The sequence below is a fragment of the Drosophila pseudoobscura genome, chromosome 4, assembly GCF_009870125.1.
Source record: "Drosophila pseudoobscura strain MV-25-SWS-2005 chromosome 4, UCI_Dpse_MV25, whole genome shotgun sequence".
Taxonomy (NCBI): domain Eukaryota; kingdom Metazoa; phylum Arthropoda; class Insecta; order Diptera; family Drosophilidae; genus Drosophila; species Drosophila pseudoobscura.
The window spans coordinates 17,265,985-17,284,643 of record NC_046681.1 but is presented as its reverse complement, the minus strand read 5'-3'; the positions used below and the strand labels follow the sequence as shown (position 1 = coordinate 17,284,643).

Here is an 18,659-nt window from a genome sequence, read left to right as displayed (position 1 = left end):
CCGCCATAGAACAGCTTTTTGGTCGCTCATGCAACATCTTGGTATTGTATAGTCTTTGGTATTACGCACCCTAGGACCTCATCCAAAATCATGTAGCAAAATTAAACATTTTACAAATTTGATGTCAGCTTTTTTATAGAGTATTTTTCATGGCTTTCAAAAATTAAAACTTCGAGGAAATCGAAGAGGAGATATGAATTCAGAGTTGACAATTTTTCGGCGAGAAGCAATTTACTCCATTTTCATTCACATACTGCATCTTTCAGGTTAAATAAAAACTAAACTATTTAACATATGATTCCAACATAAGGGATGTATTCATTGTTAACACTGTTCAATAAAAAAAATTTAAAGAAAATTTGATTTTTCAATTATTTATTATTCGGTCGTCAATATTGTATTTTGTAAAATAAAGGACTTTTAATTGATATTTTTTTTAAATGAAAAGGAAAACATTGAACAGGAAAACATTTCATCATTTCATGCCATAATAAGATGTATGGACTGAGGACCGAGAGCACTAAATATGGATATAGTAATCCAAACGATGCAACTCATCCCGGACATTCCTTAAAAACGAAAATGCTGCAAAAATAGCTGTAGTGGATAATTATATTATCAAAGAACTGAATGTCATGTTCAATATTTTAATCAAAGACTATAGAGCTGTTACGGAAAAAGTATTTTGGAAATAAGCTTTTCAGTTCAAACGCCTGTCAATTGTGATTTATATTTTCATATATTCTTTCATAAAATGAAAATTATACAAAACAATAAATAAAATTAAAAGAGATCGGTTTTAAGAGTTGTTAGTATTTTCAAAATAGGTAAAAAACCCTTGGAATTAATTTTTAATTAATAATTTATTCTTTAATATTTTGTCCTTTGTCCTTATCACACTCTGAATATGTTTGGGCATAGTGTCAACTAAATTTTAGCATGTGCTCGCGATGTGTTATGCGCCACTAATCCTATCCCACCGTTCCCCATAGATGTGCTGTATGGGAAAAGTCTTTTAGAAGTGGCTCAAGGTATCTTTGGAATGGCTGGAGGAAAAATTCCAGCAAGACGATTAGTACCATTATTTGCTTTGAAATCTCATCCAATGCCATTTAAAGGTAGAAATCGTTGAAGCCTATTTCTCGCCCTATTGACTAATGGCATGAAAAATGGCTCGTTTTGTTGGGGATGGTTATTGCTTTATACCCATTTATGCATTGACTGATTAGAATTCCACCGACAATGTAAGCGGAAGCGAATCCATTCACACTATATCACAACTTCCACCACATTTATGTACACATTGAGTTATATTAGAACACAAATCCCACAATGGCTCGCTCTTCATTCTTCTTAAGCATCGTTGGAATCTATTCGCCCTTCCAAAATCAAATGTCAAGAAAAAATTGTGACATATCACATGGCAGGAGAAGTATTGGAACTACATAAACAGAAAGTAGATTATATTAGTACAAGTTGTGCATATTGCAGCTTTAAAAAATTAACTAAATGCAGGTTGAATTGGAGTACGAAGAAAGAAAATGTTGTTGTAACAGTTTGACAGGAATAGTATTGGAACTACATAGTCTGCAGGCGGCAGAATGGACTATTGAACGGTTGTACTGCTCAGCCGGGTGCACTTAAGCTCTTATTCGCGAATGTGGAGCCATGTATTTTAATGTCCGCTCATACCACTTTGTTTCATTAAATTATTATGATGCATTTTCATTATTCCAAATTGAACCATACTTGGGGTCGTTATCTTGACTGTGTCATTAGTGAATCGATAGCTTGTAAACTCTATCAGAAAAATGCTGCAGTAGAAAAGACCAAAACCTACATTGTTGTGTTAGTAAATAATCTAAATGGAATCCCAAAATAATAAAATGGCGGTCACGGAGGAAGCTTTTCCATCAGTAAGATATGTTCTTATGCTTTCGACGTTTTGTTTAACAATGCCCCGATTATGCACTATGAGATTTTTGCTGCTGCTACATTTACCCCAAGCTTATTGTAAACAATACAGCGACTGTGTGTATGTGTATATGTATGTGTAAAGCATACAATCTTATTTCATTGTCATTCTGCGCAATATCAAATCCATTTAGATATTTTCCCTGAGTCATAGCTTGGCAGATGGAACAATAAACAATTGTATAGAACTTGAAGAGTGCTACTGCGCGCAGAAAACGCGTGCACCCTTACAGACACAAATGCTGCACTCAAGGCAAGCAGCAAGCAAGAAAACGTATATACATATGTATGTACATACGTACGACTTCATGCTTGTTGTCTATGCAGAAAACTTCTCTTTTGTGGGGTTGAATCAACTTCCCTCATCAGTCTTAGTAGTGTTTCTGTCCCGTCCCGCCCGACTATGCACCACTTTCCTCTGTATCTTCCATAGCCTGCTTGTAGAGTCATATGTATATGTTGTACGTATTTTTCCTATACAACTGACCATTGTTGAACCCTAAACAATAAACAACAACACTATTTTGCTACAAAAGTTGTGAATGAGAGTGTGCCGACCACAAGCAAAAATGCTTCGATCAGCATAAATAGTTCAACATTTGGTGATCAAGTTTCTTGCATTTCTACTGTAAAAAGAAGCTATAACGAATACAATAATGGGCGTCCTTCCCTGCTTTCAATTGGGTGTATACCAATTTTTTATTTTTTTGATCTAAACAAGTTCCATTCTGGAATTATTCGGCCCAAAATTGGTATTTGTCAGAGAATATTCATAACTTTGGGTAGAGGATTAGACAAAAATGAGTGTGTATAATTATAGACAGGTTTTTTTAAGAATCGTATGGGATATATAATACAATTTTCTAAAACGATTTACAGGTCCGCAAAGAATGTGGAAAGAGAGGACGGAAGCCCGGAAGAAAAACATCGACCGAAAAAATAGATATAAAGGCCAAACTTGGTAAGATAATTGTGAATTAATTCGAACCATAGGGGAATACTTTTACGATATTTTTCTTATAGAACGTAGCAGGCAAAGTGCTCGGGAATGCCGGGCCCGTAAAAAACTACGCTATCAGTACCTTGAGGAGCTAGTTGCAGATCGTGAAAAGGCCGTCGTTGCATTGCGGGCTGAACTGGAACGTGTTGGTATATAAGCTACAATGTCATGTTAAACTTATTTATTTGGCTCTTTTTACTTACAGTACATACTCTGGAGTAGACAATTGAATGAACATGTCTCAACACCCAACACTGACCAGTTCCTGAAAGAAATCGGAATTATTAAAGAAGAATAAGTCATGTTAATCTATAATTAGAACTATAAGCACATAAATATTTTTCTTTCTTAATTTAATTAAACGCCCTTGCAGGATATTATTAATTTGGTTATATTTTTGTATCGAATAGAGTGAAGCGGCTCTATCACAATGAACTTTGGTAAATACATATATTATAGCACTGGAAATACAAATATACTAGAGCCCTGCATGACGCTGATTCTAACTGACCCAACGAAACGAATACTGAATCCATTCGGTTGCCTGTTCATACTAGGCTCTAATACATATGTACCTCAGGCAAGATTACTAAAAAAAAACAGTAGACTATATTTAACTATATGGAATAAGTATGTTGATGTGCATCATGAAATAAATTTTAAAAAGATGTTTTGTTTTTTTCCACTTTAATAGTTTATGCTTTTATTGTGCAATTATTGCAACATTGCCGTAAGAAAGCCTGAAAAACGGTGGTAGGTTTTTCCCTATTAAGAGGACTCCATCCTCTTTGCCGTTTGCAGCAATATAGATTTCTGTTGGGAGCAGCAGCTGTCAATAGCTCGTAAGACAATTCAATAATCTCTTGTTGTCTTGTATCCGAATTCTCTTTAATTCTCTAATTCCGCTATCAGCGCATACACGCACACACATGAAACTTTCTTACTGCTTATATTGTCTGTCGGGCACACGCCCATGCGGCACCACAACGGACCTTCTATAGGTCCAAGTGAGCTTGGGAGGGTTTCATCACTCTCCCAGGCTACCGCCTGAACCTAACCTAACCTATATTGTCTGTCGCAATTTGCATGGTCGTCGAACGCGCAGCATAGCATGCCTGTTAGTATTTCCGTCGAGCGAGTCATCTTTTCGCACTGCCATATGCACAACTCCACAATACGAGGAGTTCACAACCATCATAGTTGCCGAAAAAGCTCGGCGGCTTCCAACAGTTGCTTTGCATTGTAATCTGGGCTCAAATATTGAATATTGAAATATCGCGCCTAAGCGATCTAGTCCATCACCACCGACTAGCGAGTGCGCGTACACCATCACAATTTGCTCAGTGCACGGTGATGAATTTTGAATTTTTGAAAACGGAATTCAAATTCGTAATAAACGCACCTTAAAAAGTAAGAATACTTTTTAAGCAGTAAGAATATCCACCACACGGACCCTATCAACCTATCCCGAAGGTCTAAACCTGTTTTGCTGAACACACTTATGGGGAATTTACCTGCTGATAGACTTGAAGCCGTGAGGCCATTTCATATTAGTGGCGTACATTTAATTGATCCTATTGGTGTCTCGTGGCGTATTCCTGTACGGCTACCGTTAAAGGTTTATTGTTTGTTATTATTATTATTGTTATTGTCCGATTGCCTTCTTCTGGCCTTGGTAAGAAGGAGTTAAAGAGTCTCCAGAGGGCCTTCGATGATCATCACTGGCGTCTGCCGTAGGAGAAGTGAAGGAGGGCGTCCGTGAAGTCAGCGGAGGAGATCCTGGGGCGTCAAATAGCCGACGCTTTAGTCACCGAAGGACGCAAATACGCGGACGACACGATGACGTACGTATGTTCTGGCAGTATTCAATCAATTCAAAAACTTTAAAAGTATTTGTTTTTGATGCCATACATATTTACATGACGTTGATTTGTTTACCATTTGGGTGAATTACACAAAAATTCATTTGTCCTCTAAATTTGTATTAGAATACTTATAGGTAAATATATTGAATAAATATTATTCGCATGAATTAAAACTGAATCCGTCGAGATATGTTGGTACATATAATATATTCATAATTTACAAATATAATTCAAAGTCTATTCTATTGCTGGAATAAAAGTTGGATTTTTCGCCACATTTCCGAGCATAGACTCCATTTTTGAAATATTTTTCTTTAGACCATTTTAACATCTTATCAGTGGTAAAAGGGCCATGGATTTCATCGTTATTTTGTGTCCACTTAAACTCCCACATGACTTCAGACGAATCGGTCATAGTTTGACTTGATGTAGGACGCGCTTTAAAACGTTGAGACTCTTTCAAATCGAAATCATCAGCATACATGTCAACCTCGTCATCAATTGTAGATTTGCTTGTGCTAGGCAAATCAGTAAGCTTGGATTTAATGCTTTCCGTAGTTTCGTCATATATATTCATGTTGCCCGTCCTTAAAAGTATTTCATTAGCAAGCTCAGTTAGTTTCAAAATATCTTGAGTTTTTGTATCAACAAAGCCAGCTTTCTTTTGTTTTATTCTTTCCAGAGTTGATACCGCTGGACGCTGATTTCCCAATCTTTTCAAGGCTTGTTGAACGCTTTCCCCCTCTTTTAAATATTCCAATATTTTTCTTAGTGTCATAGACAAATTGAAGGGATTCGCTGGGGGTTCTATAGAACTATCCGACGAATTTAAGCTTTGATCGCCATTTTTGGAGTCACCTTTCTCGATCTAAGGGATACAAATTGTTATATGATAAGAGATACTGAATTAATCATCCTTACCTTAACCCAATCGATGTTATCCAACCAATTATCTTTTATTTCCGTGTCAACATTCCAATGGTAATGACCATCTTTATCAAAATGACCTTCTTCCAACTCCTCTCGCATATTAAAAGGTGTTACCTTTACATTGTCTTCTACTTTTGGAATGCCCTCCTCGCCGCCTTCAATGTCGCTATCATTCATATATTCACTGTAAGATAATAGGTTGTAAAAGAAAATAAACCATAATCTTAAAATTTTATTCATACCGTTCGTAGTGGTCAGAATCTTCTTCATCCGAATCAAGAGTATGTTTTTTACTCTTTCTTTCGTTTATGTTATCGCTTGGTGCACGTTTTCGTCGTTTGGTTGCCATTGTTTGTATCAATTTTTGTTAATATTCTATTGAATTGCTTTTTAAGCAAATTGAGTGCTCGCAAGACAATGAATCTCCAGTGACCGAAATTGTTTAATAAATAGTTATTTTCATACAGAATAATGTGACCGCATACAGAAAGCGAAAAATGTTCACATTATTCTCATCGTTGAATTGGAATAGAGAGAATGAATGGATTCCATGGGGGCGTGATAGAATTCACCGGAATATATAAAAATAATGCAAAGACAAAGCATAGGCTTTGGTTTTACATCTGTCTCTTTTTCCAAAATCAAAAGTTTTATCTCGCTCTCCCCCTTTCACCGAGATGTCTTATGTTTGGAAATGCTAATATTGTTGTTCTGTGTTTTATGTTCCAGAATAATGCTAACTTAGCGACGTTATATGAATTGTGTATATCAATTAAATACCGTATCTAACGATTTTGTTATCGGTATCGTAACAAAAAGGCGCGTATAGGAATAAGTTTATTTTGATTGAATTTGTGCCAAGCAATGTGTGATAATAACGAAACTGCTTTGCGCAAGCCATGGTATGTAATCTGGTAAATTGATTCAAACATATTATACAAAATAAAATATTATATTTTCAGGGTTGAGAAATATCGCCCATATTCATTAGATGACCTTATATCTCATGACGAAATAATTTTAACAAGTAAGTTTATCAATAATAGATGAGATCAAACAAATAAGTACTCAATTCAATTTCAGTCAATCGCTTCATTAGTCAGAAGCAGCTTCCCCATTTACTTTTTTATGGACCACCGGGGACTGGTAAAACAAGCACCATATTGGCGTGTGCCCGACAACTTTACCCGCCGGCGCTCTTTAAGTCCATGGTACTAGAGCTTAATGCTTCCGATGATAGGGGTATTGGAATTGTACGTGGCCAAATCCTTAACTTTGCATCTACGCGAACAATTTTCTGCGATACTTTTAAACTTATTATATTAGATGAGGCAGACGCCATGACTAACGACGCTCAAAACGCTTTACGACGCATCATTGAAAAGTATACGGACAACGTCCGTTTTTGTATAATTTGCAATTATCTAAGCAAAATAATCCCGGCGCTACAATCGCGATGCACCCGTTTTCGTTTTGCGCCGTTGTCCCCTGATAAAATGATACCTAGGTTGGAACAAATTGTTCAGTCGGAAGAGTAAGTTTTTTGATTCATTGTACCGTTTTAGTTTTTTAATGCATTGTACCGTTGTAGTATAAAGATTACAGAAAATGGAAAGAAGGCACTGCTTACTCTTTCAAAAGGCGATATGCGAAAGGTACTGAACGTTCTGCAAAGCACTGCTATGGCATTTGATGTGGTCAACGAAGATAATGTGTACATGTGTGCTGGCTATCCTTTACGGCAAGATATTGAAAACATATTGAAGGCGTTGCTTTCGGGGCACAACTTTGAGGTTTCATTTCAAAGTATGTAAAAATGTTTAAATTTAAGTTCAACATTCATAAAGCATATTTTTATTTACGCAGATGTTGACGTTGCCAAGAGCGCTAGAGGTCTAGCGCTCGAAGACATAATCACGGAGTTGCATTTAATTGTAATGAGACGTAAGTGTTAATAAGATATGGTTTTTGCTTTGATTTTTTTATATTCTTTACAAAAACAGTTGAATTTCCGATTTCGGTAATGAATGAATTGGTGGTGAAGCTTGCACACATCGAAGAACGTTTAACAAAAGGTTGCACTGATATTGCAAATACGGCAGCGCTGGTTTCTGCTTTTTTTATATGCCGGGACATGGTTTCATTGCATAAGGAATAAATTAAAAAAGGTTAAATCATATATTCATCTGTTCATGTCATCTGTTTTAAAATAAATACATAAGTAACTTTTTCATTCAATCTTATCAAAACTTCATCCAATTTTACTTTATCGAGCAGTTTTAAAAAATGATTTTCCTGCAAGGAGCTAACTGTTTTCTATGTTTACACTGGGTTAACTACCCACCAAAGTAAGTTCACTTATTGGATCATCACATTTCTAATCATCAGTTGTAGGCGATCGACAATCGGCAACGATGCAAATGCTACATTGCAATATTTGTCGGAAAAACTCGAAATAGATTTGTTCCTGGGGTTTCATATTTTTCTGGTACAGGTACATTAATTAGCCGTCGTTTAAGGTATCGTTTGTAAAAATCTATGGATAAACGGCTAAGGTGCAGCCATTTGACCAAACCTCTGAATGTCGCATTTTAACGTTCGAAATAGGCAACAATGTAAATGCTATATTGCAACTTTTCTATGTTTTTTAACAAAGCCAACGCATTTACAGCTTTTCAGGGATCTAAAGCAGCCTAATTCATTGCAGCGTTAAGTATTCAGATTGCCACGGCCCTATGGAATGAAGTGTTGGAGCTTAAAGAGCTGCTCAACAGTGTATCAACGGTCTCTGTCATCACTTCACCTTGCCGCAGCTATAGAATCGCCTGGAAATGTATCCTCCTCGTTCTCATCATTTTGGCTGGTTATGAAAAGCTTCTGTCAAGTCGAAAAAAAATTCCACTTTTATCGAGTCTTCAGAGCAACTAACTCTAGAAAAGCTTCGCATTTGAGATTTTTTCTCGAATATGAGATTTTGGCAATTCTTAACTCTGATCTGCTTGCCGGTTCTTCCCGCAATTATATAGAAATAAAGACTCATTATTAAAACCGTATCTGAATTAAGCTGACGCTTCCGACTTATTGCGTTTTCTCGCTCCGGTCTATGACAATATAACATCGGACTCCGTTCCGCGCACTGACGTTGGTTCCTGATGTGGCTTTCAGCGTGGGTGGGCTCAACCACCCTGGTTGTCCGGGACCATCTCACCGCGTGGCTTGCAGACTTGGGTAACTGGAATTTGGATACTAAAACAGAAGAAAAATGGGAGGTCCATATGAATTCTTGGAGAAACGCTGCTAGAAGATGGAGAGCTTGGAGTACGCTATAGTGCTAGTAGTGCTCATGTGGGGAAAAATCATTAAAACCATTTTTTGTTGCTTCCAACTTCCGACGAGCCGGCTTGATGAGCTGTTTGCCATTCAGCTTGCCACGAAAGATACTCTTGCAAGCTATTCGGAAATTTGTCACCGTTGCTGCGTCACAAAGCAGTGAATAAGCTTTCCTTCTTTTTCTCTTTCCTAAAAAAGGGGCACTTGGACTCATGCCGACCCGACCCGACCCGGCCGGACTCGGCTTGGGTGGATCGTATTTGGCGGTGGACAGCAAGCTCGGCGCTCTTGTGCTCTTTCACAAATCTCTATATCCGGAAGCTAGGATGGATGCAAGGTTGGATGAATGCATTCATAAGTTTAGGCAAGTAGAGAAATGCGTGACGGCTGCAAGAGTTTTACGTGGATGATCACATTTCGGGCGGTAACTTTAGCTAACTGTGCTCTAATCAGCAGGAAGTACTGAGGGAACCCGTGAAAATGCCATAGAAAAATTCCTAAGGAAGCGACACAACTAAAACTCTTGGCTTTGCGTGGGACTCTGCTGGACACCGATTCAAAGCCTTCCAAGCGGTCGGTTTTATCTACGATTGCGCGTTTCTACGCGCTTCCATATATGTCGTGTCCAGGGAAGGGCAGTCGTCTAGCCATATTCTGATATTCAGAACCTTATGACACCTTATCCAGTCAGAGCTGTGGTACATCGTCTTAGGCATTCACCAGGGCTCACCGATTCTGATATTTCACTCGAGTGAGGTCAAATTTGGTCGGACAAATTTCGTTGGCGCCAAGAACGAACTTCTAGAGCTAAAGAAGCTTTATCTGCGCGACTCAATTATGAAGTAGGTCCATGAATCCTATTTGGCTGACCCGATCGACAGGCATTTCACCCCTCCTCACTTTCAGCACTTTGGCGTTTTGCAGAAAGTGGCCGTAAAGACTGATAAACATCACCTGTACCGCTCAGTCTGTGCTTGGCTCGAACTCTGAACTGCCAGATCACTGTAATTGACCGACGTTGCCTAAACTCTTTCCTAATTGGTTTAAGACCGATGTTATTTATAAGAAAATTTTACAAGTCTATCTTCATACAGCTATTAGAAAAGTCTTATGTCATAGCACCGTATCAGTCGAACACCATTTATGACTAATTAGTCTATAAACTATTTTCATCAACAGTCTAGACAAATCATATTTTTCCACACACAATTCTCCGTTGCAGCGTATATTTTTCTCACTCATACTGCCTGCTTTTGCCATAATGTCTTTTTACTTGTTCTCGCCAACCTTCCAGTAAGTCGAAGTCAAGCACTCCCCCCCATACAGTAATTGTATATATATGATATAGAAAATATAATTCATTATTATTTTAATAAAATAAAATGTATATATTTATTTAAGTCCATTCTCCAAATAGTTGTCCAGTCTAATAAACTTCACTTCAAGACTATATGCAAAATTTCTAAAAGTTTTTTTTTCTCATTTTCTTCTTGCTCTTGCTATGTAAAAAAGGTTGGTAAAATTTCTCCGCTCTTAACGCTCAATGCTAAAGCTATTCACCCTATTCATTGAATCTGGATGCTTCCCCCCATCTGGAAGGAATAGTTTACAATTTCTATTCTTAAGAAAGTTAGAAAGTCAACTAACACAAATTTATTAGATTTCACCTCTTTTATGAAATGTTATTCCGGAATCAGACTTTCTGTGCTATTTGTGTATTTACACCGACAAGTAAAGAATTCAGGTCTGTAATCCACTCCCTTCTAGTGCATAAACTTGACATTTTATAATCTAAGACATAAAAAAATGAAAAGAGTAGAGTACCCATATTAAAGCGCTTTGACATCTCTAACAAAAACTTGGATTTTTACATCTCAATTACTTCATACGGTCAATAAAAACATATGTTCAATAATATGTTGAATAATCCAGTTTTAACAGCATCCACCACTAACTAAATGTTGTGTGAAACTAAATGGACAGTTTGCGTTGGCCTGCGATAAATATAAATTCAGCATTATAATATATTTCATTTGGAAACTTGATTAAATTGAAAAACCAGTAACCCAGCATAATTTGCCAGCATGACGACCAAACATATGTATTCTACAACAAATTTATCTGATCTTCAATTGAAAGAGCAAGGAAACTGTTTATTTGCAGCTCGCAAATACGACGACGCAATAAATTGTTATTCGAAAGCCATTGTAAGTATACTTACATACATATGTATGTACGTATGTATGAATGTACTACATACATACAATTCGGCTTAAAATTTGTTTGGACCCTCCCAGCGCGAATAAAAACAAAACAAAATAAATATTTTACGTCTATTTAAGATGTGAAAATACTAGAATTTTGCATAAATGACATATTATTAAATGTTTACGATTCGGCACGTAAAAGTACCCATATAGTCGTCATTGTATGCACACATTTGTATATGGGGCAATAAATTATGTGTTGGTAACCTTCGGACTTTTTTCTTCGCATCTTCTTGCATAGGGTACTCCGATTTTCAAAGTTAACTAACTAGAATGCATAGATATAAATATTTACATATATTCTTGTTCACATTGACCAGCTGAATTGATGTCTTTTTGAGAAAAATATTTGAATGGCAAATTGTTTTTAATCAAAAACTAAAAGGATTCAAGTCCAATTTAATTTGTCTATTTAATATTGGCTTATTAGTGACTAAACAATCTTGTAAAAGAATTTTGTATTGCCAATAACGAGCCAATCAACATGACTCAATATAGCCATGTCTGCATGTCCGTCTGCCTTTCCCCACATGACTCAATATAGCCATGTCTGCATGTCCGTCTGCCTTTCCCCATAAAGGACGAAAATCTGGGAAATCCACTATTTTGAAGATACGTGTAAACCGAAAACGCAGATCGTAGAGAATGCCCATCAGAGTTCCTTAATTTAAACTAAACTAAGTCCTTGGCTTTGCAAGAGTATGTGGGTTGTGAAACTAGTGCGGCATATTAACAAGTGGTTTTCATTTTATTCAAAGATAAAAAACCCAACAAATGCTACCTTTTTCACAAATCGTGCGCTTTGCAATCTTAAGCTAAAACGATGGGAGCTGTGCTGTCAAGATTGTCGGCGAGCTTTGGATATCGACGCTAACTTGCTAAAAGGACACTTTTTCTTGGGGCAAGGCCTTATTGAGATAGACAGCTATGACGAAGCAATAAAGCATCTCCAACGCGGTTAGTAGTAATTAATTAATCAACAGTTCTTCTTCTAAGAATATTTTTTTCCAGCTTACGATTTGTCAAAGGAACAAAGGCAAAACTTTGGTGATGATATAACATTACAATTACGACTTGCTCGCAAAAAACGCTGGAATGTCTTGGAAGAAAAACGAATGCAAGAAGAGATTGAACTTCAAAGTTATTTGAATCGGTAAGAATTTTAACTGAATACCGGGTATAGGGTAGAACCGCGGCCCCTGCCGTCATCACAACGTTCACCTTTAATTTAACTCAAATTAATGACATGCATAAGTCTTTTTAAGACATAGTACATAAAAAAAGAACCTGGATTATTCGTTAAAACATGAATTATATATATTTTTTCAGATTAATTAAAGATGACATGGAAAGTCGTTTATCCAATTTAAAACTAAATGAAAACTTACATGAAGATCAGCTAAAAGAAAAGCAACAAGAAATTGAACAAGAGTGTGTAAGTAACAGATACAACTAGTTATACTTGAATAACATCACTCCATTAATCGTCGGTACATATTTTTATTGGTTCTTTTCACATCGGTTCTAAAACTTGAAAACACGTAAATATTTTAAGAGATTAAATACATAACACAGTATGTATGTATTGTATTATATTAAATATATATTATTGTACCAAAACCAATTAATCGTTAGTAATACCAAAATAGCAGTTACATAATTGAAATAATTTAATGAATGTAACAGCAAGAAGGGAGAGATTCCGGCAGATTCAGCATCATATACCAAGTATGGTAGATATAGTCATGTCGGTTTGTTCGTCCTTTGGTCTGCCCGTTCTGTTCGGTGGTAAGCTCTTAGTGACTGTATAAGATCTAGTAGATTAATCTAATTTTGTGTGCAGACTCTTGTGATATTATACTGAATCGAGTTTGCCCCTTCCGCGTCCTCAAATTGCGAAATATTAGGAATTACCAATTTTAAACATTTTTTGCGCAAACACTAGCGTTTAATAATTCTTTATCCTTTTACGAAAACACCATTTGGCTACGAACAGTTAATGGTGCATTTATTGAATGTTGAAGTCTATTCCGAATCATTAATCGGAATATCGATTATACACCCATGCTCCGGTTATTGCAAAAGGTTGCTAATTGACTGTAAAATCGAAAAATTGTGTGATGCGCTTTTCTAAGATTTTTACCATTTAAAGCTTGCGATTTCTATGCTCTTTCGTTGGAGCGTTGTTTATTTTGCACGCGTGGCAGTTTTTGTTTTTCCTTTTTATTGACTTAAGCTTCAAAGCAATAAGCTATCGTTCAAAGTTTGAAGACTTTGAAGCTAAAAAATGTTGATTTAAGTCTGCCGTTTTGCTAAAAAAAAGTAATGGTTATTGCTAAGGAAATAGATTTAATAAACAAGATACTATTAAATATATATATTTTTTTTTCAGGATGATCATATAAAAGAGCTCAACAATATCTACTCAAAAGTTGATGAACGACGAAGGGTAAGTTATGTAACGAATTTGGAGTATTAGACCATTTTTAAAAATGCATTCAACTAGTGTCGACTATTTTTTAACGATAGATTAACATTGTGAAGGCGGAATTGGGCATTAAGTCCTAGTCCTTATAGTTATTGGCCAGGTTACAGCCCAGACCTCAATATGGTAAACAACGGTCGAGGCCCTTATGACTGGTTGAGTTAGGGGAAATTATAGAAGGCTTTATACGATTCGATGCCCACTGGGGTCTAATGTGTAATAAAAGCAATGCCAAACTTAAAAACAAAATAACTGTGAAATATTGTTTATTATTAATAACAATAAAACCAAAAAATTTCACGAATCGAATAACGTTTGGGGAAACCCCAGGCTGTAGAAGTAAAAAATTAGTGCGATTTTAGAGTGCGCCTTTTTTGTTCGGTTTTGTTCGAAGCGTATATGAAAAGTTTAATTTTGCTGCCTAGTGTTATCAGTAGACAGGAATATTATAATCCTGTATTACAGGATTTTAAAACGTAAAATTTAATGTGTCTATATTATTGCAACTCATTATACTAACATACCATAATTTCAGAAACGTGATGTTCCCGATTTTCTATGTGGGAAAATAAGTTTTGAAATACTAACGGATCCTGTGATAACTCCTTCGGGGATTACATATGAGCGTAAAGATATTGAGGAGCACTTGCAGCGGGTTGGTCACTTTGATCCTGTCACACGAGTAAAACTGACCCAGGATCAGTTAATACCAAATTTTTCAATGAAAGAAGTTGTCGACTCTTTTATTGCTGAGAATGAATGGTCATTAGATTATTGATTATTATTGTAATAGCTAATACTTATAAATGTGTCAATATATTGCATTTTTTACTCTGATAATAAAAAATGTATAAGTAATTGCAGCGATTTAATTTGCCTTTTTTCGTATACACCACCAGTCTGGTTGTCTGAGGGATTTGTTTGTTTTTAGTTCTTCGGTGTAGATCCCAGCTCCCGTAGCCTAAACTGTTTTTGACTCGTCAGTGTACCTGGAGAGCTCCTACTTCCGGACGATTGTCTTGCAAAGTCTCAAAAAGTTTAGGGATATACTAGTTTTGTGTAGATGTATGAAATAGTCGGAAGGAAGCGCAAAGTACGTAGGCTTCTATTTACATCCGTAGCCTGTGCTTCTTTTATTATAACCAAGTCAAAGTCTCGATTTCCATTTTAAAGTGAAACTTTGTTTGTTGCTAAATAACGTTTAAAACGTTTTCTGGCACCGTACATACATATATCATTTAACGATAAAGGAAAAATCTGTCTTTGAAGTATAAAGGGGCGTATGCACGCCCCAAAATTTTTTTTTTTAGACGTGAGGAAACATCCCTGGAAACATTTTCGACATTAGGTTTAAGCATCGTTATTTATCATTACATCTTAAGTTTAAGGTTTTATATTTTCATATTAGGGTCAAGTGTTGACATGTGATTTTACATATTTACCCATTATAATTTCTTATTTTCATCACATGCTGTTAATAATTACACGGCCCGATGTGTTAATTGTCGGAGTGTGTCGAAACTTCCGCCACGATTGTCCCTCGAAGTGACCACCACGCACCACCAATCAGTCACGTGTGGTCCCGTAGATGCTCAGAAGGAAGACTCGTGATCACGATCCCAAATATGTATAAACTCTGTAATTTTAAGAACAATAAATATAGCTCCTTGTACCGCTTAATCCACCTCTTCTTCTTGTTCAAGAAAATTTCTGTGAACACTGGCACAGCAAGCAAAGAGGGGAAACCGTGATCACGGCGGGTGGCACTGGGTTTTGAGTATGGTCATTAAATAACACAGCACCAAATAACAATGCAACCACACCAACGTGGAGGGAGCGCCGCGCCCAGCAACGAACAGCAACGAATGGCAACGGCTTTTTGGGAATTTTTGGCAGATGTGGAACCGATTCACTGGTTGGTACTAATTTAATATATGTCTACGCGCGAAAATTCATTGAAAACCATCAGCTAAATATCGCATAGAAACTTGCGCCTTACCACTAACCATACAGTATGGTTAGTGGCCTTACCTTGTAGGTACATCTTAGATGGGTGGTGGCATAGCTGGGAAATTTGCGGAGCGGCAAAACCTCACGGACCGTCTATGATAAGGTAGGTAAGGAATAGGATAAGGAAGCTGGCCAGTGTGTCTAGGCTATAAGGATATGAAGTGATACATCTATATATTGGTTAGTGATTGGTTAAAAACCTAGCCTTAAAATCTTAGTAAACTTATCGGGAAATTATATTTGCCTGTCCTATCTAAAGTGTAATAGCTCATTAACACTGCCGCGCGTTTTGTATCGATATTGGAATAGATGTAAGGATGGGAACAGGAGTTTACTCTGGCGGAGAAGGTTACGGAAGAAAGTTATTTTGTCAGCTGATTTGTTTGGTGATGAGGAAAGCAAACAAATTTTGAAAATCAAAATTATGGTTCGTTCGACAGGAAAATGGACGAGTGGGACATTATGCTCATATTTATTCCTCACACCATAAAAACCATTGTTCTTCATATATATTAGACTAATCAATTGATTTTGCCACAGTCATCGATGAAATTTATGGAAATAGACTTCGGCAAGTCATCCATGACATACAATTTTCAATTTGTTTCATTTCTCAGCTATTGTTTCTTATTCCACTACAGCTGTCTCAAGAGTGTATTCTTTATTTCTGGTGTCGGAAACACCTGGCCTATTGCGGATAAGCGGAAACGAATTCCTTTGAGGTTAACCAGGACAGATCAATCTGAATCTTTGGCATTCTTTACGTATCTAAAGCGGACCAAACGGTACAACCTTTTGCATACTGCTCGGGAAAGTATAGGAGTCCAGAATGATCAGCCGAAAACCAAGCGAGAGATGCGTGGTGCGTCACAACTTTTAAAAATAAACCACCGTTCCCCCAAGATGAAGACTGTGTATTAATTTAAAAAATAACAAATAATAGTTGGCGTTGATGCTTTCATAAAAAGTATTTGACAGTATCATAACCATATGACATAAGAATTTAATGACTAACTGAAAAAATTTTGATAGGTATATCGGAAAAACGTGAAGTAAATTAAAATAAATTAAATCCCTTTGTGTTCCTTTTTCTACTGTTTCAAATTATAGCAAGCTCTTCCGATTAGAAATATCTAAACCGATATTTTGAGAACATCGAATTAATCGTTTCTATAGCGCACATATAAAGTTATTTCTGCGTTTGAAAGTATGGAAGATCAACAAGAAGAAAAAGAACAAGATGTTCGCATTATGCGTTTACAAGATCTTATCGAAAAAAACATTGAGATTGGTAAGTAGATATTTAATGTTGAATGCAGTCTAATTAACAAATTTCAATTTTCTTAAACAGAGCAACAAATTGAAAATAAAAGATTCGGCGACTCAATACTGGCTATAGAAACAATTATTAAAAAATCAAACGAAATAGCAAAGGGACAGAAAGAACGTCGTACAAATCCCACGGAGCTCGTACTAGACTCTGAATTGCTAAGGCGCAATCATGAAGTTGTCGGAAAGGCTATACAATATAACACAAACTTTACAGACCAAATGATCTTTACAGCTATTGTAAGTAGACAACTAATGATATGGTTGTCGCAAAATAACCTTTACTTTGTATAAGGCGAATTTAGTTTTCAAAGACAAAGATGAAAATTGGGACTCTCTTTGCACTGTAGCTATTCCGTTTGGAATACCGTTATTCACAAATGACAGTTTGATAGCCTTCATAGATGTTGCACCAAAACAGCACATTCAGAAGAACCGTGGTAAACGAACACGAAAACCTTTGGTAAGTATGGTCATGAGAATAATTATTCACTAAGTTAGTCAGAAGTTTGAATCTGGTCAATATGTAGATGGAACTATATGTACATACATATGTATGTATGTTTATTATGTAGTTGCCGTGTGCATAGGTCGGGAAAAAGATAAATGAAAATCTTTTTGGTTTATTCTGGCGCATTTAATTTAGTTTTCATCGTATCTTCAATCATTGCGATTGTAAACAGAGTCTTCAACGTAATAGAGAATGTTTCAAACATTTGATATGCACTTGATGCAGTGTCCACAGGAGTCCAACAAAAGATCCTGTTATTCTAGCTGGTATAGTCTGCAGGATCTAGTCGCAAATCAATACGGACTAACGGGATTATCTATGCCAACTGTATTTTTCGATTTCTGAGATGAGGGTGATACTTAAAAATTACAATCAGTAATCTTGCATTTATTTCACAGGTGGAAGAAAAACGTCCAACAAAAAGTGACAAGTTGCAGCGCAAGGAGGAAGGTTCAGCATCAGTCAACAGTACGCTTAAACAAATCAGGCAACTCTACAGAACTGGCAACGACCAGCCCATTCCATATTTCAAATTAGTCTGTCACCCTACAAATTTTATGGCCTCTGTTCAGAATGCATTGAATATTTCATTTCTTGTTCAAGAAAATATGATTTATATTGAGCCAGGAAATGATAATTTACCACAAATTCGAACTGTTGCCAATCCCAGAAATTTATCTACAAACGGATCTGCTCAGGCAATTTGTGCCATTGATGTCAACTTTTGTCAGGTATGAAAGTAAAAGATGCGAAGGAATATGTAATCCTTATTTGTTCTTTCACAGAAAATGGTAAAGCATTACAACATTCAAGAGCCAATGTTGAAAAGATTGGAAAAAGACGATAGTTAATGACATTTTTTATTTTATTAAGAATAAAACAATACAAAACCTTGCTCTCATTGCAATAACCATTTGATTTTTTGACAACGCCATGGTATTGGCCACTAAAATGAAGA

The 18,659-nt window shown here is 36.4% G+C and overlaps 5 protein-coding genes and 1 long non-coding RNA gene across 9 annotated transcripts; 4 read left to right on the top strand and 2 right to left on the bottom strand.

Annotated features, from left to right (window-relative positions):
• Positions 1–1,767: 1,767 nt before the first annotated feature.
• REPTOR-BP (REPTOR-binding partner) lies at positions 1,768–3,640 on the top strand. 2 transcript variants are annotated; one of them, XM_001357364.4, is made up of 4 exons: positions 1,768–1,916; positions 2,854–2,935; positions 2,998–3,119; positions 3,180–3,640. In XM_001357364.4, exons 1-4 carry the CDS (start codon positions 1,866–1,868, stop codon positions 3,270–3,272), a joined length of 348 nt encoding a protein of 115 aa, XP_001357400.3. In that variant the 5' UTR covers positions 1,768–1,865; the 3' UTR covers positions 3,273–3,640. The 2 variants fall into 2 exon arrangements, with proteins under 2 accessions (XP_001357400.3, XP_033235651.1); XM_033379760.1 differs by having other exon boundaries at positions 2,998–3,123.
• A 1,387-nt stretch (positions 3,641–5,027) lies between these two features.
• holn1 (CD2 antigen cytoplasmic tail-binding protein 2 homolog holn1) lies at positions 5,028–6,288 on the bottom strand. Its single transcript, XM_001357363.4, has 3 exons — positions 6,012–6,288; positions 5,761–5,953; positions 5,028–5,707 (listed from the first exon to the last, which is right to left on the bottom strand). Exons 1-3 carry the CDS (start codon positions 6,116–6,118, stop codon positions 5,057–5,059), a joined length of 951 nt encoding a protein of 316 aa, XP_001357399.2. The 5' UTR covers positions 6,119–6,288; the 3' UTR covers positions 5,028–5,056.
• A 248-nt stretch (positions 6,289–6,536) lies between these two features.
• Positions 6,537–7,994, top strand: RfC3 (replication factor C subunit RfC3). The gene is made up of 6 exons (XM_002132363.3): positions 6,537–6,671; positions 6,732–6,796; positions 6,853–7,303; positions 7,361–7,575; positions 7,636–7,713; positions 7,773–7,994. Exons 1-6 carry the CDS (start codon positions 6,634–6,636, stop codon positions 7,925–7,927), a joined length of 1,002 nt encoding a protein of 333 aa, XP_002132399.1. The 5' UTR covers positions 6,537–6,633; the 3' UTR covers positions 7,928–7,994.
• Positions 7,995–10,932: 2,938 nt separating this feature from the next.
• On the top strand, positions 10,933–14,705 carry STUB1 (STIP1 homology and U-box containing protein 1). 3 transcript variants are annotated; one of them, XM_001357362.4, is made up of 6 exons: positions 10,935–11,306; positions 12,125–12,323; positions 12,378–12,519; positions 12,696–12,801; positions 13,759–13,815; positions 14,387–14,666. In XM_001357362.4, the coding sequence occupies exons 1-6, from the start codon at positions 11,184–11,186 to the stop codon at positions 14,627–14,629; spliced, it is 870 nt and encodes a 289-aa protein (XP_001357398.1). In that variant the 5' UTR covers positions 10,935–11,183; the 3' UTR covers positions 14,630–14,666. The 3 variants fall into 3 exon arrangements, with proteins under 3 accessions (XP_033236356.1, XP_001357398.1, XP_033236355.1); XM_033380464.1 differs by lacking the exon at positions 14,387–14,666 and adding an exon at positions 13,896–13,949; XM_033380465.1 differs by lacking the exon at positions 12,125–12,323 and having other exon boundaries at positions 10,933–11,306; positions 12,363–12,519; positions 14,387–14,705.
• A 452-nt stretch (positions 14,706–15,157) lies between these two features.
• On the bottom strand, positions 15,158–16,869 carry LOC117184135 (uncharacterized). The gene is made up of 2 exons (XR_004469358.1): positions 15,883–16,869; positions 15,158–15,487 (listed from the first exon to the last, which is right to left on the bottom strand). It is a non-coding gene; the product is annotated as an uncharacterized lncRNA (long non-coding RNA).
• A 107-nt stretch (positions 16,870–16,976) lies between these two features.
• On the top strand, positions 16,977–18,611 carry Nse4 (Non-SMC element 4). The gene is made up of 5 exons (XM_001357361.4): positions 16,977–17,152; positions 17,213–17,430; positions 17,486–17,653; positions 18,100–18,432; positions 18,487–18,611. Exons 1-5 carry the CDS (start codon positions 17,071–17,073, stop codon positions 18,550–18,552), a joined length of 867 nt encoding a protein of 288 aa, XP_001357397.3. The 5' UTR covers positions 16,977–17,070; the 3' UTR covers positions 18,553–18,611.
• Positions 18,612–18,659: the final 48 nt, after the last annotated feature.